The following is a 14941-nucleotide window of genomic DNA, read 5'->3' as shown; positions in this document are numbered from 1 at the left end:
TTGCCAGGGGTTGTGGGGAGGGATGAACGGGCAGGGCACAGGGGATTTAGGGCAGTGAAATTACTCAGGATGATACCACAATGAAGGATACATGCTAACACACATTTGTTCAGACCCATACAACAGACAACGTCAGGAGCAAACCCTAACGTAAACAATGGAATTTCGGTGATTGTGTCAATGAGGGTTCAAAGATTGTCATGCATGTACCCTCCTGAGGGGTGTCGACTGGGGGGGCGTTTTGCATGCGTGGGGCAGATAGGAACGCTCTGTACTTTCTGCTCAGTGGAGCTGTGAACCCAAAACTGCTAAAAAAATAAAGTCTACATTTTATAAAAAGGAAGAAAAAGAAGGCAGAGCAGCACGCTGGTGTTGACTGGCCCCAGCCTCCTCACACCTTTATTACTTGTCTGAGTTTACGAAAGGCCATAACGCTGCTCTTCAACAGACATGAGCTGGAGGGTGAAGGCGAGGAAGACAAGGGAAGGCAGGGGATTCTCTTCCGCCCAGTTCTGCGCCCCAAACCCGGTGTCGTTGTTCGCCGCGGAGGCCTCAGACCCTGCTGGGCTTCTTGGGGTCCTTGCTCTTGGCCGGCATGAAGGCGTACAGCTCCTCGATGAGCATCTCCATGCGGGCGGTGACCTCGGTCACCGTGTCGATGACCAGCTTCTGCTGCAGCTTCAGCTTGTTGTTCTCCCACAGGGCCTTGTTCTCCTCTTGAAAGATGCGGTGCTCCTCCCGCAGCACGTGCAGGGCCCTGTTCTCCTCCTGCAGGAGCCGGTTCTCCTCGCGCAGGGCCTGCAGCGCCTGGTTCATCTCTCTCAGCAGCTGCAGGCATGCGCCGTCGGGCAGGCCGGGGCCCGCCTTGCCCTCCTCCTCCTCCCCGGAAGGCCCGGCCAGGGTGCTGACCATCTCCCGCAGGGTGCGCAGCGTCTTGGAGTCCTCCTGCGGGGTCAAGGGCCCTTTGGGGTCCTCGAAGGAGGAGGAGAGGCCCGAGCTCTGGTCGGGCAGCAGCCCGGGGCTGTGGGGCTCCTCGTGGGGAGGGGAGGCTGGCTTGCCTTCCTCTGTGGGGACTGCCTTGTCCTCCGCCTGGGCCCAGTAGGCCTGTCTCTGCTCCAGCAGCTGCTGCAGGGCACGGTTCTCCTCCCGGAGGAGCTGCAGGGTGCTGTTCTCCTTGCCACGGTGCACCTGCGGGGCCACCGTGTCCTTCTTCACCACCTCCAGGGACGCGTTGTCCTTGTGCAGCAGCGGCGAGGGAGCCCGGCTCTCCTCCACGCCCTGCGTGGCCTTGTGCTCCTCCCAGAACACCTGCAGGATCTTGTTCTCCTTGCGGAGGGTCTTGTTCTCCTCCCGCAGGGCCTTGTTCTCCTCCCTCAGAGACTTGTTCTCCTCCTGCAGCAGGCACTCCTTGGCCAGCCTCTTGTGGTGCAGCGTGTGATGGAACGAGGGCGAGGGCGAGAAGTAAGGCGACTGCAGGCGGCAGTTCTCGTTCACCCACCGCCCGTCCTGGAAGACGAACATCTCGTCGCTGAGCTGCACCCGCGGAGGGTTGTAGTCCACCTCGAGGTCAGCCTGCGAGGTGGGGCGCTCCATGGGGTCCAAGGGCACGGAGGAGAAGCGGTTCAGCGGGTAGGAGTGCTGGCTGGCGATCCTGCGGCTCAGCCGGGGCAGGGTGGTCTGTGCCGCGCAGCGATGGGTGGAGTACCGGTTGTGCAGCCTCAGGAAGGGATCCGCCGTGCCCCTCTGTGGGAGAGAACAGGGAGCCCAGCGTTAGGGATGGACTCACATACCCGGGGCTGGCTGACAAACTCAGAGGCCGGGACGCCCCCAAGTAAACCCAGTTTGGTAGTCTGGCCCCGCCACAGTGGGCACTCTTGCCTCTTGAGTCCTCACAGGGAAATATAGCTGAACCTTGTCATTATAGGTAGTTCTGTTCTATAAAGTCACCTCCAGCATTGAATTAACGAATGCAAAATTATTGCTCCTGCGGAAATATAGGGCTAGGTTCCTGTGAGCCTCTGGGCACAACATTGTCGTCAACCGATCAATACATAATCGTGTTTTGTGTGTGTTTCTGTTTAAACACACCTTAACTGATAGCTACTGTTGATTCATTAACATTGAACTCGGGTCAGGAGCACTGTCACTTATGCCTGAACAAAACTTTTCTAACACATGTTTTCTTCCTAAGGCATGACCACAAAAGTGCTGCAAGTATTGATTTTAGAGTTACAAACAAATTTTAGTCAGTAGGCAAATTCACAGATATAGAATCCATTAAAATAATCACTGTAGTTTTAAAGGCATTGATTTTAGAGTCAACCAAATATTTTGAGTCCCAGCCTCACCATTTATCAGTTACAAGGATTGGGGCAAGTTATTCACACTTTAGTTTCCACAATTTCAAATTAGAGTGATTGTATCTACCTCCCTGACTCAGATATATTGTTAGGATTAAAAGAGGTAATGAATGAAAGCACAAAGCATGGATTCTGGCACACTCTGTCACGCTAGAGGAGGAACAAACACTGTTCTCAAGTGATCCCAGCCACAGGGGTTGACCTGCACTTGGCATGAGCAGAGGGCAGCACAAATCACCGCAACAGCCACCCAAATAGCTATGTCCAAAATGGCAGTGCCCTTGGGCAGCCCAGCCTTTCCCCTTGCCCCGTCCAGACTTACCCTCCACTCTTAGCCACCATTGAGTCTGTACTACTGGCTCCTTAAACATCCACCCCAGCCTCCAGCATGGTGTTAGGCTCAAAGCAGAGTCCAGCTGATAACTTTGGAAAGGAAGAGCACCATCTCAGATATGTCACTGAGCGACGAGAGTTTGACATGTGGTAATAAAGACAGCAAAGGGCACTGAGGAATTCATAAAGAAGAGTTCATGATGGTGGCGGTGAGCCTCAAGACCACAGCACAAAACAGGGATCAGATCCGCAGAGCTGAAATCTAACAAGCCGGTGGCTCTCACACTTCTCAGTATAGAAGAATAACCTAAGTTTTGAACGTAGATTTCTGAGCCTCCCACTTGTGCATCTGATTCACTCAGTCTGGAGTGAGGCCCAGGAATCTGCATTTCTAAGCAGCTCCTTCTGGTGACTCTGGCTACAGGTGGTCAGGACAGCTCTAAGTCAGGTAGCATGCGCAGTTTGCCTGAGTGAGGTTTACACTAGGGTTAAGGACTGAGGGGCGAAGACTAGAGGTCTCAAGAATTCTCTTCCTCCTTCTGTTACTGATGGGGAGTTTGGAACCAGAGAGTCCTCTCACCCACTCTGAGATCCAGATTTTTCACTAGTAAAAAGGCAGTCAGACTCTGTGATCTTAAAGGCACTTTCCAACATTGGAAAGCGCTGGAACACATTCTACTAAGCGAGGTATCCCAAGAATGGAAAAACAAGCACCACATGTACTCACCATCAAACTGGTATTAGCTGATAAACATTTAAGTCCACATATAAGAATAACATATATTAGATGTTGGGCAGGGGGAGGAGGGAGGAGGGGACGGGCATATGCACAAACAATGAGTGAGATGCGTACCTCCAGGGGAATGGACACTCTTGAAGCTCAGACTTGGAGGGGAGGGAGGGTAAGGGCATCATACGTAACCTAATCATCTGTACCCCCATAACATGCTGAAATAAAAAAAAAAAAAAAAACCACTGCTCAAAGAAATTAAAGAAGGCACAAATAAATGGAAAGATATCTTGTGCTCAAAAAAAAAAAAGTCAATGAAACGTACTTGTAAAATGGAAATAATAATGTATGCCCTCCTTAGTGAACAATACTGTTGTGAGAATTGAATGAGATAATGAATGCAAAAATGTTTTTAAAACTGCCAAGTGCCATAGAATTGTAAAGTATTGTTATCAAGAAAAGTAGATTCCACTCATGCAAGAATTCTAAGATGTATTCAAAAAGAAGTGAACAGGTGGAGTGCACATTGAAGAACAGGCAACAACTGCAGCAATGAATTTAAATAAAAATAAGATCATGATAGCTACTTCCAAAAGCATCTTATCCTCCAAGTACATCAAAATGCTCTCCAAGGGCCGGGCGCAGTGGCTCACGCCTGTAATCCTAGCTCTCTGGGAGGCCGAGGCAGGTGGATTGTTTGAGCTCAGGAGTTTGAAACCAGCCTGAGCAAGAGCAAGACCCTGTCTCTACTAAAAATAGAAAGAAATTAATTGGACAACTAAAACTAAATAGAAAAAATTAGCCGGGCATGGTGGCGCATGCCTGTAGTCCCAGCTACTCAGGAGGCTGAGGCAGAAGGATCGCTTGAGCCCAGGAGTTTGAGGTTGCTGTGAGCTAGGATGACGCCAACGGCACTCTAGCCTGGGCAACACAGTGAGACTCTGTCTCAAAAAAAAAAAAAAAAAATGCTCTCCAGATAGCCTTATTTCTTAGGTTATTTTCACAACTGTACAGATAAAGAAGATGGAAAACAAGTCAGGCTATCTGCATTATATATGCATGTATAGAGAGACATATAATTTGCATGGTGTATAAAGTTGGTTAGAATTCTTCAAGACTCAAAGAGCTAGATAAATAGGAGATGCAGTTCTATGCCATTAACTTTGCAATAAGCACATCTCATTAAATTTGTAAGGATATGCTCAGTCTTCCAGATAGCAAGGGTGTGAGGGCATTTTGCAATCAGAACCTTATTTACTTTAAATAAATTCAGCTTCCATGGTTTTCACATTTCTCTATTGGGAAAGCACCTTAACTCCTGTGACAGAGTCTGTGATGAGAATGAACCTCAATGTGGATAACCCAGATCATTTCCTTGTAGATTTAAGATCCTGAGATCCTGGATTTCTGGCAACATTAGCCAAGGCCAATAAGGAATGAGTCTTAGTAGGTCCTCTCTATCCTTACACTAGAACCAACGCAGGGCTCCATCTCAACAGAATCTAGATCCAGAAGATATTACTATGGAAAAATGTTTTAGTCAACTGTGTGTATCCGAATCCTAAGAAGGAAAGGGAAGAAGGAGACAAATATTGAGCCCCAATTTCATGCTAGGCCCTGAATCGAACATTCTACCTACTGAATTCATTTAATCCTCACAGAACAGACAAATAAGATGCTATTATTCTTCCCATTTTACAGATGTAGAAACTGAAACTAGGAGAAGTTAAATAACCAGCACTAGTTCCCTCACTAAGACACAAAGCCACATCTGAACTTACATGTGTGAAGTATACGTGTGGGAAATCGCCATGGATTTATCAAAGGACTTGTCAAGACATTTTTTTCTTTTACTTTTTACTATGGAAAATTTCAAACGTATACAAAAGGACAGAGAACAGTCTGATAAACTTCCACGTATCTATCACCCAGCTCCACCCAGTGTCAAATGAAGGCCACCCTTGTTTCATCCAGACATCTGCCTGATTCCACAACCACCCCACGACCACTGGGTTATCTTAAAGCCAAGTGACATCATGTCATTTTATCCATAAATACATCAATGTGTGTGTCTTTCTAACAGAAACACAATACCATTATCACCCCTTTAAAATTTAACAATGATCCCTTAATATCAGCAAATACTGAGTCAGTGTTCAAATTTCCCCAACTGTCTCATAATTTCTTTTGTTCCAATCGGAGAGAATCAGAGAGGTACTCTTCTTCATCACGCTAAGCATCCAAAGAGGGATTTTAAAATTTTAATAGTCTTGCATTTATCTGAATGGGTAATAGAAAATAATACCTACTTTATCAAACCTATAAGCCTGTGGATATTATTAAGGGGGGGCTAAAGTAAAGCAGCACTGTTTCTATTTCTGAAAGTGAGATTTAAGGAAAAAATATCAAATGTACAGGCACTTTCAGATATGACAATATTCATGATTGAACTTTGGGAAAACACTGATCCAAAACAAATGCTTTTTTTTCCTGTGATATTTCTCTGATTCCAATCAGAGCTAAGTGCGTTTAATCCTCAAAGGAAAACTCTTCCTTGGCCTTGTGAAAATTCTTCACCCTAATCATACTCCCACTTGGAGTGTTATTGCACCAATTTTTCCTCTACATTTGTGTCAGTTAATCAACTAACATTAACTTGGCATCTACTGTGTTCCAAGCTCACAGACCCTGCCCTCAGGGAACTTCCAGTCAATCTGAAGAATCCATAAATAGCACCAATTATTTCTTGGTGCAAATGAGAGAAGTCAAAGTGCAGGAACCATTAACAGAGGCAACAAGGTGTGGGAAGCATACCTGAAGAGAGTCCAGGTTCGGTACTGTATAAGTGTATGATCTTTACAAAGTCACTTAATTTTCTAGTTTCCATATCTAGAAATTGTGGATACTAACATGATACAGGGCCACCCCATACATTTTTGCAGGTAGTACAATGCCTAACCCTAGGGAGTGCTATTCACAACTGTTGTTGCAGGGCACGACCTGTACAAACTTCCACAGCGATCTCACTAACATTTGCCCTACTTATTTCAGAAGGTCTGTTATGGAATTCAAAAATAAAAGGAGAATATGTAACATTTTCTTTGTTTATGAAGAGCTACAGACATGCAAGAAGGGTTACTGCATTCAGAAGAGAAGTTGCTTCACATTTCCTTAACGGAAGATTGTATAGAATAAGAAAAAGAAAATAACACTTATTGGGTGACTATTATGTGTCAGACGATATACTAAATGCTTTCTATATTCAAATGTAATATCTTACCCAAAAGAACTGGTATGGTTCTACCTAAGATCATGTAGCTGTCAAGGGAGCACAGCCAGAGTTTGAAAGTAGGATATTTGACTCCAAACTCCATGCTCATTGTAGCACTCCACAATGCCCAGGCGTTTTATTTTGTATATGTTGATATTATCACTTTGCAAGGGTTCTCTTACATCCAGTCTCCCCTCCCCATAAGTATAAATTACAATTCTCTAAGGACAGTTACCTGTCCCTTATTTTTTTCACATTCCTAGTCCTGGGAATTAGAACAGCAAATTCCACATACAGTGAGGCTTAATGAGTCCTTGCTAATGAATGAATCAACCAAAATGAACTGAATTGTTGGGAGGAAATATTAGGTTGAACTATAAGAAACTGTTAATATTCTACCATTTTGGCCTACAAAAGTGGCAATTTCTTTTGTCTTAATATATTTTTTTTACATAATTTTTTCTATAGATTTTTCTTTTCTTTTCTTTCTTTCTTTCTTTTTTTTTTTTTTTTTTTGAGGCAGGACCTTGCTCTGTGTCCCGGGCTAGAGTGCCGTGGCGTCAGCCTAGCTCACAACAACCTCAAACTCCTGGGCTCAAGCGATCCTCCTGCTCAGCCTCTCGAGTAGCTAGGACTACAGGTGTGTGCCACCACACCCGGCTAATTTTTTCTATTTTTAGTAGAGACAGGGTCTCACTCTTGCTCAGGCTGGCCTCAAACTCCTGACTTGAAGCGATCCTCCCACCTCAGCCTCCCAGAGTGCTGGAGTTATAGGCATGAGCCACCGCACCCGGCCCTCAATTCATATTTTAAAACTAAAATCATCCCAGGGCAAAGCTGTTACTGAATGATGTAAAATCTGTAACAGTGGGTTTCTCCTCATGGGAATTCCACAAAGCCCTATGTACTCCCCTTAGAGGAAACTGCCCCCTGCACACATACAAGCTAGTAGTCTGTTTTATCATCTTGCATCTATAATCCAGTGATGGTAGAGGCCCTAAATTCCCAGTAGCTTTGGGCTCAAAAGTGCTGCCTTTGACTTCTCTTGAAAAAATCACTTCACTTCTCTGAATGTCACCTCTAAAATGAGCCTAAACATAGCTGCTCTGCCTACTTCCTGGGATTGTTAAGAGGACAAGGAAGTGGTAGGCAAGTTGCCATGAAGGCCAGACAGATAGTTCTACTGATAAGGTGGAAAACATTCCTGCCCTAAATCACTGTAGCAAATGCTGAATATATGTTCTTATAAAACAGCTTTCCAAAAAGTAGGCATCTGAGCTAAGCAAACACAGAGGGTACAGGATCCCAGGCCTCCTCAGCCTCTATCTGAAGCCAGCTCCTTCTCAACAGGACTCCTCACCCAGTGGTATCACTGGTTTGGTTTCGTGGGCTGAGCTAATCTGCTCTGATATCCTTCAGCCCTGAGCAGATCTTGTGCCAATAAAAAGCCCCTGGAACACCCCAGAAAGGTTTTCCTAAGCCTGGGAGGTAAGCCCATGTGGTAATATAGGGATAAGGCAGAAAAGGAAGGTCAAGAGAATCTGAATGCAGCCATTTTGACCCATACCAAACCCTAACTCCAGGGAAGTCGCCTGCAAGTCGCCGGCCCAGGACCACCGGAGGATGGGTGAATTGCTAAGCTGGATGCCTTACAAACTGTGCTTACCTTTCTGTGATAGCAATTTATGATTAATCTTTATGGCCTGACTACAAGAAAAGCTAGGCATATACAGCTGTCTCCTAACAGGGTTTTGAACACATAAAAATGTTAGGAGACAGTTGCACATGACTATCTGCTAGCTAGCTCGCTCTCCAATTCTTTCCTGTGCGGAGCCTCAAACCCACTGGACAAGTTCAGGGGGCTTTCCTCCCTTCACTGGGACTCCCCCTGCAGCAGTAGCATGGCCTAAGTTTCCCATGAAGGAAAGGATTGTCTCTTTCCTGGTCTCTGTGAAACGACCTCACATGGGAATATAGGTCCAGCAGGTAGGAAAGAAAAGGTTGGCTTCTTCATGGAAGAATAGGATATGAGGTTGGAACAGAAGGGAATACAATCAGCTATGGGCCTCATCCTCTGAAAGTTGATCATCCAAATTGGGTCATTCTCGTCATACCCAGGTAAATCAGAGTTGAAGGGCCAGGGCGGAGGGGGGACGTGGGGCGGGGGGAGCACTCAATGTATATATCATTGCTCTATTAATAGAAATGAAATTCTCTGCAAGTCCAGCAGCTGAAACTGCCTGTCATAACCTGAAGCCAGTTTTATCTATAACTGCTGAGATAACTTGTTGCAACTCTAGGACTAATTTTGCCCACCACCGTCGTCCACCAGTTGGAGCTTGTCAGCTCCCCAAAGCTTTACTGTGTTAGAAACGTGACCAAGAGACTGTCCTCAGGAGCAATGTGCTCATAGCTGGGAATCCAGGAAGGGCCGTGGACACAAACACCACCCTCACAGATGCTTGAAGTCCCACCTCCTGCCTGTGAACGGGAATTCTTCCTTAGCGTTAGGCCTGGCCCCTCCCTGGCATCTCCTTTTTAAATGTGAGTGGTCCTGGAGGGAAGAAGCTTGTAATCACCAACAACTGTATGCTTTTGTCAGATCACTGGCCTGGTGGCAAGTGGAGAATTTAGGGGAAGAGCGGCCAATTGAAAAAAGGGTTGGGGGGTTGGGAGGGTGGGGCAAAGGGATTAAAAAGGAAAGAAAGGAGGCAAAGGGCAAAGGCCAAAGGCCAAATGGCAAGCGATAGGACCACAGTCCCTTACAGTGCTGCAGGATTTCTAAGGAACAGGGCTTGCTGGGTGGGACCTTCCGGGGCAGGGCGGAGTTACTGGGGTTGGTGGCCTCCCATCTAAAGAGCCCCGGGAAACAGGACTAAACAGCAACTAGCCAGGCTTAGCTGACACACTGATGTTCTTCTCTCCACTCATGGAAAAATGTGGCTGCCACAGCCCGGAAGAGATGTCCAAAGATTCCTGGTAGAATCCAAGCCTGCTGACCAAGTGTTTGCAACACCGACCTTGCCAACATCACTGAGGGTTACCATCAGAGAACACTCAGCCCTCTGAGCTTCTTGTAAGGCATGTCAAGTGGAGAGGCCCCAGGATTCTGGAAGGAAAAGCCAAATATGCTACTGGTTTCCAGATGAGATGACAAGGCTGAGTCTCATTATCATTATTTTAAATTAACTCGGCTCCCCAGTACCTTGACAAAGTCAATGTTTGTTTTAATAAACACTAACAGGGAAAAGGATAATTCACAAGGTAGATGTGATCGATTTTGATAGACTTACAACATTAACGGCAAACAGGATAAAGAAGATGGCATATGTGGTAGTTTTAGTTAATTGTTTAACAGGGAGTCTCCTGAAATCTTCCTCTGAACAGTTATTCAAACTGGCAGAAATACAGGTGCTGTCAGCGGGATTTGGGCTGCAGAGGAACAAGCCCAAACAAAGGAGGAGGAGAAGAGGCTGACGGGAGGGAGAAGGAGGCCCGGGAGGGTGCTGTGGGAGCTCAGTCTGAGCTGCCATAGCTCCTTCATTAATGATCTGGGAGTAAACAATGCGTAATGAAATTCACAGAGAGCTCATTGGGGAAATTCCAATGCCTGTGAGAACGGAATCATTATATACAAAAGGGACCAGGAGATCAGCTAGCTTGGGCAGGAAACACCACTGATGGCTTGCAAGTTAATGCCCTGAGGGGAAATACATCAGAAAACACAAATATTTAATGTGAGGAAGAAAAATGGGAAATCAATAAGACCCCAAAAAGACCTAAGGGTGATAACAAGTAGTGAATCACAGACATTTGCAATGTAATTGAGAAGCCCAGAGGCACAGCAGGACTGTGAGCTGGGTGCCAGAGGCACTTTCCGCCAAGCGCCTTCTGAAAGGAATGGACTCCATCCCAGACTGAGCGGCATGTGACAGATATAAGAAGGGAGTGCAGGGATGAGCAGTTAAGATGTGAGGAGAGGAGGTGACATCTCCTAAAAGCAAGAGAGGAACCACAGAGCTAAGATGCAACCTGGCACAGCTGGGTGGCCCGTGCCCAGCCTGCAGCATGGCGGAGAGCGTGGACACTGACTTGGGTGCACGCCCCTACCTCCTGCTCTGCCCTTACCAGTGGGGTTCCTGGGTTCCCAGTTCCCATACCTATAAATTCTCTACCTCTCACCTGCATGGCCCTGTGCCTGACACGTGATCTGATCAGCGCTGTCAATATTTCTTCCTCCCCTTGTTTCCCAGATCAATCCTTTCCCCCAAGCCGTGCACCATCTCATTTGGGGAGGTGGAGCAAGCATATCCATCCCTCTGACAGCCCTGATGGTGGTTAGGTTCAGATTACCCGGTTATAGATACTCACACCCCTCCCCCAGAGCACCAGGCTGGAGCACCCTGGCAGGTGTCCGAAACGTGGTGTGTGAAGCTTGTGCCTCCCTGGCAGGTGTACCCACCAGACCACATCTGCCCATGTGGGGCTCATGTGCCAAGACGGCAGATATCCTCTCATTCCATGCCCACCCTGCCCTCCAAGACCCTAGCAGCAGCCCCAGGTCCTCCAGCACAGGAGGTAGGCAGCCGTAGAACAAATTCAAGCCCTCTAAACCACCTTCCTCCTGAACCGCAGGGCTGTTTCTAGGAGCTGGGGATGGAACAGTGTACTGGGTGTAGTTGGAAGCATCTTTCCAATCTCCCTATCACATGGCCACTCCTCTTTCAAATCCTACTCCCACCTCTTTCAAATCCTACTCCCACCTCCACCACACCTCCAGCTTGACATTCTCTGCCTGTCCCTTAGCTATGCAAACACGGGTGTACCTGAGCTGTGAAGGAACCAAAGTAGCAACACCCACCCTGGGGACGGGGTGGGAAGAAGTGGCCCACAGAACTCCATGCGTATTTCAGGTGGAAAGAATCAGACCTAAAAACATTCCTACAGCTTGTTGTCATCCTGTGGAATGATCAGAAGAAACTTATCTTAGATTCTGGGTAAGATCCATGAGCTGAAACAGATAGAAAACTGGCTGCTTGTTACAAAGTTATAAGGATAATGTGAAAACAAACGTCCAGAATGTTTTCTTGTTCTATGTTTTGCCTCCTGCTGAATGTATATAGTACTTGCCTAGATTGTTACAATTGTATATAGAGAATGCCCAGAGGTGACCGATCCTCCTCCTACACATCCCTGGACAGAACTTTCAGAGAGTTACCTCTGCAATGGACTCCTCCAGCCTACATTTCAACCCCTCCGGTTGCATGGCCATGGTCTTCCAATGGGGCCTTAGGTGACTCTGGAGAAAGCAAGGCCACCCCTTTGTGACATAGCAGCAGTAGAAATAATCCAATCAAGAGGACTCCACCATGGAAACGGCCGATTGCAGGAGGGGACCTGAGAATCTCAAGCCTGCCCAGACTTCACCAATTCATTGGCCTCAAAATAACTCATGCCCATCCCCCTACACTCTACCTTTGGGACATAACAGGGCTTACTTCTCTTGACAACTCCAAATGACTCTGTACCCCTTGGTCCATGTACTAGGTCTTCTTCTCGCAGATTCGTTCTTATACATTTGATTCCAAGTCCTAGTTCTGATTCTCCCCCAGAAATCCAGAGTGGGTGCTGAAGGAACTTAGGAAATTTCACCCCAAAATATGACTCCTTGGTATAAAGAGTATTTTGAATGAAAAGCCCTTAGAGATCAACAGGACCTTGGCAGCGTCTTTCTTTCTATCTGCATAACCAGATGGACCCATTAAAGGAACAACTGACTTCCCTTCCCTTCCCTGTTATCTCCCTATATTGCAGAAAAGAAAATCGAGAATGCGATCAGAACTGGCCCAAATCATTTTAAATATAATACCCATCTCTGAAGGCTAATTTAATTTGCAAAGAGAATCATTTACAAGTCAATCTGTTTCCCCCAATCCATTCATCCTCCCTAATAACCATTTATGGCCCCTAAGCAGAATTATCTACATTTCTCATCTCCCCCTCCCCTCTAAAAGGAGGGTATAAAAATTTCTGGACCCCACTGGGATGTTGGATAATCACTCTGTGATTCTCCCCATGTGTATGGTAAATAAACTTCTTCCTCTTACTAATCTGCCTTAATTGTGGGTTGATCTTTTACCCCCACAGTGCACGACAGCAAAGGATCTCATTTTGAGAAGGTTGGATTGTTTCAGAGTATCATGGAAACCCGGCATGTCAGGACTGGAAGGTTTTACTGGACCGTCTAATCCAGCCCCGTTGTTTAGGGGAAGAGGAACCCAGGGCCCAGAGAGGCAACGTGGCCTTCCCCAGAACACAGCTGCTTGGCAGCCCACACACAATGAGGATCTGAGGCCCTGACTCTTCTGCTTATTGTACAACATCTCACTGGAGTTTTCAAATGGTTACTCTGGCTAGCACTGATAGCTTACATCCTTCTGTGATTATCCCTACCTGAGGTAGAACCACATTGATCGGAATTTCTAGGCTTTCAGATCTGGTATCTCTTTTTCTTGCAAAATTTGGCCTTGAGTGCTGTGGAAAAGAGAAAATAAGAAGATTTGTGCTTCCCAGCCCATCTTCTGGGCCTCAATTGCTCACCTGGAAAACACAGGACTTTCTACTCATTTATTCCCCTCTTGTCAATTATGGACATTATGAAAATCTGAGTCTGAAAGAATGTGTAGATGACATCTGATAAGATGATTTATCAATCTCTGAACAGAAATTAAGACAGCTATTGTAGTTGCTGTAAAAGCCTTTTGAAAGTCTTTAAAGCAGAGATAGCTACACCTACTTCCTTGTCTAAGATGATTATTTCTATTTCAAGTAAAAAGCCATACCAATGTGAGGTGCCAGGTATAGGTCCTATGCAGAAGTTGGTCACCAAAACACTCAGAACATTCCAGAGGTGACATCACAAAACAATAAGGTGTTTTTCAGGGCTCATGGTTTCTCTCTAAGCATCACGGGTGGGAATGAGGCATCTGACAGGCAGGAAGACCTTGTGCTGGCTGTGACCACATGGCTGGTCACACTCAGTATGACACACAATAGCCCAAACACTAGCTCCTGTGTGGTCATCCTGGCTGCCATCCACATCCTCCCTGCTGGGCTAGGTGGAGAGCCCTGTCCTCTCTCTAGAGGTGCCATCTTCTACTTGGACTTGGATCACTGAAGAAGGAAGAAACATAAACTGAATTCTTCCCAGACCAAGGAAGAAAATGTAGTCTGAGGTGTTTTCTGACACCCCCCAATTCTCCAGTTCTCTGACATCAACCGGGAATCCTACAGTTCAATTTCATTCTGACACTATGTGCTGGAGTTAACATCAGATCCCATGAGTTAGGGGCTCGGCACCACAAGACTGCCTCACTTCAGATGCCAATCATATCTGGGCCACCTGTACTTCTGACTGATTGGTTATAGATCAGTGGTTCCCATGACTCCCTCCTTGGGCTCAATAATTTGCTAGAACAATTCACAGAACTCAGGAAAATACTTTACTTATGACTACAATTTTATTGTAAGTGACACAACTCAGAAACAGACAAATGGAAGAGATGCAAAGGGCAAGATATTGAGGGGAGGGGGTGGCATAGAGCTGCCATACCTTCTCTGGGCTCGTCACCCACCCAGCATCTCGATGTGTTCGCCAATCCCAAAGCTCTCTGAACCCTGTTGTTTAGGAGGGTTTTGTGGAGCTTTCATTACGTAGGCATGGTTAAAATCAAATCATTGACCATTGGTAGTTGGCCTCAATCTCCAGCCCCTCTGCCCTTCCCAGAGGTGGGGGGCATCTCAAAGGTCCAACTTTCTAATCTCGGGTTGGTTCCCCTGTCAACCAGGCCCCCTCCTCCAAAAGTCACCTCATTAGCTTAAACTCAGGTGTGTTCCAGAGGGGCTTTGTTACAATAATGGAAGACACTCCTATCACTCGGGAAATTCCAAGGATTTTAGGAGCTCTCTTCCAGGAACCAGAGACAAAGGCCAAATACACATTTTTGTTATACCACGTGTAGAAACTGCATCAAGATCATGAAGGCCAACCCCTCTGACCTCAATTCTGTCAAATCATTCACCTCTAGAGGCTGTTAGTGGGAGCCCTTTTGTGTATCTCCAGCCTCTTAGTAGCCAGAGAGTCCCAGTTCCATATTATTATGCCATATGCGTAGGAAGGGAGTGGTAGACCAGGGTCAGCAGATCCAGGGACACTATGACTGCACACTTGCATCTCCCACACCCATG

General features: G+C 46.5%; 1 protein-coding gene across 3 annotated transcripts; it reads right to left on the bottom strand.

The window, feature by feature from the left end:
- Positions 1-367: 367 nt before the first annotated feature.
- Positions 368-13722, bottom strand: SPERT (spermatid associated). 3 transcript variants are annotated; one of them, XM_012648724.1, is made up of 3 exons: positions 13537-13722; positions 13148-13228; positions 368-1743 (listed from the first exon to the last, which is right to left on the bottom strand). In XM_012648724.1, the coding sequence occupies exons 1-3, from the start codon at positions 13609-13611 to the stop codon at positions 553-555; spliced, it is 1347 nt and encodes a 448-aa protein (XP_012504178.1). In that variant the 5' UTR covers positions 13612-13722; the 3' UTR covers positions 368-552. The 3 variants fall into 3 exon arrangements, with proteins under 3 accessions (XP_012504178.1, XP_012504191.1, XP_012504185.1); XM_012648737.1 differs by lacking the exons at positions 13148-13228; positions 13537-13722 and adding exons at positions 11913-11993; positions 13487-13533; XM_012648731.1 differs by lacking the exon at positions 13148-13228.
- Between the last annotated feature and the right edge of the window lie 1219 nt (positions 13723-14941).

The sequence above is a fragment of the Propithecus coquereli genome, unplaced genomic scaffold (genome assembly GCF_000956105.1).
Source record: "Propithecus coquereli isolate 6110/MARCELLA unplaced genomic scaffold, Pcoq_1.0 Scaffold11, whole genome shotgun sequence".
Lineage (NCBI taxonomy): Eukaryota > Metazoa > Chordata > Mammalia > Primates > Indriidae > Propithecus > Propithecus coquereli.
The sequence above is the reverse complement of the archived record's forward strand: the minus strand, read 5'-3'. Positions and strand labels throughout refer to the sequence as shown.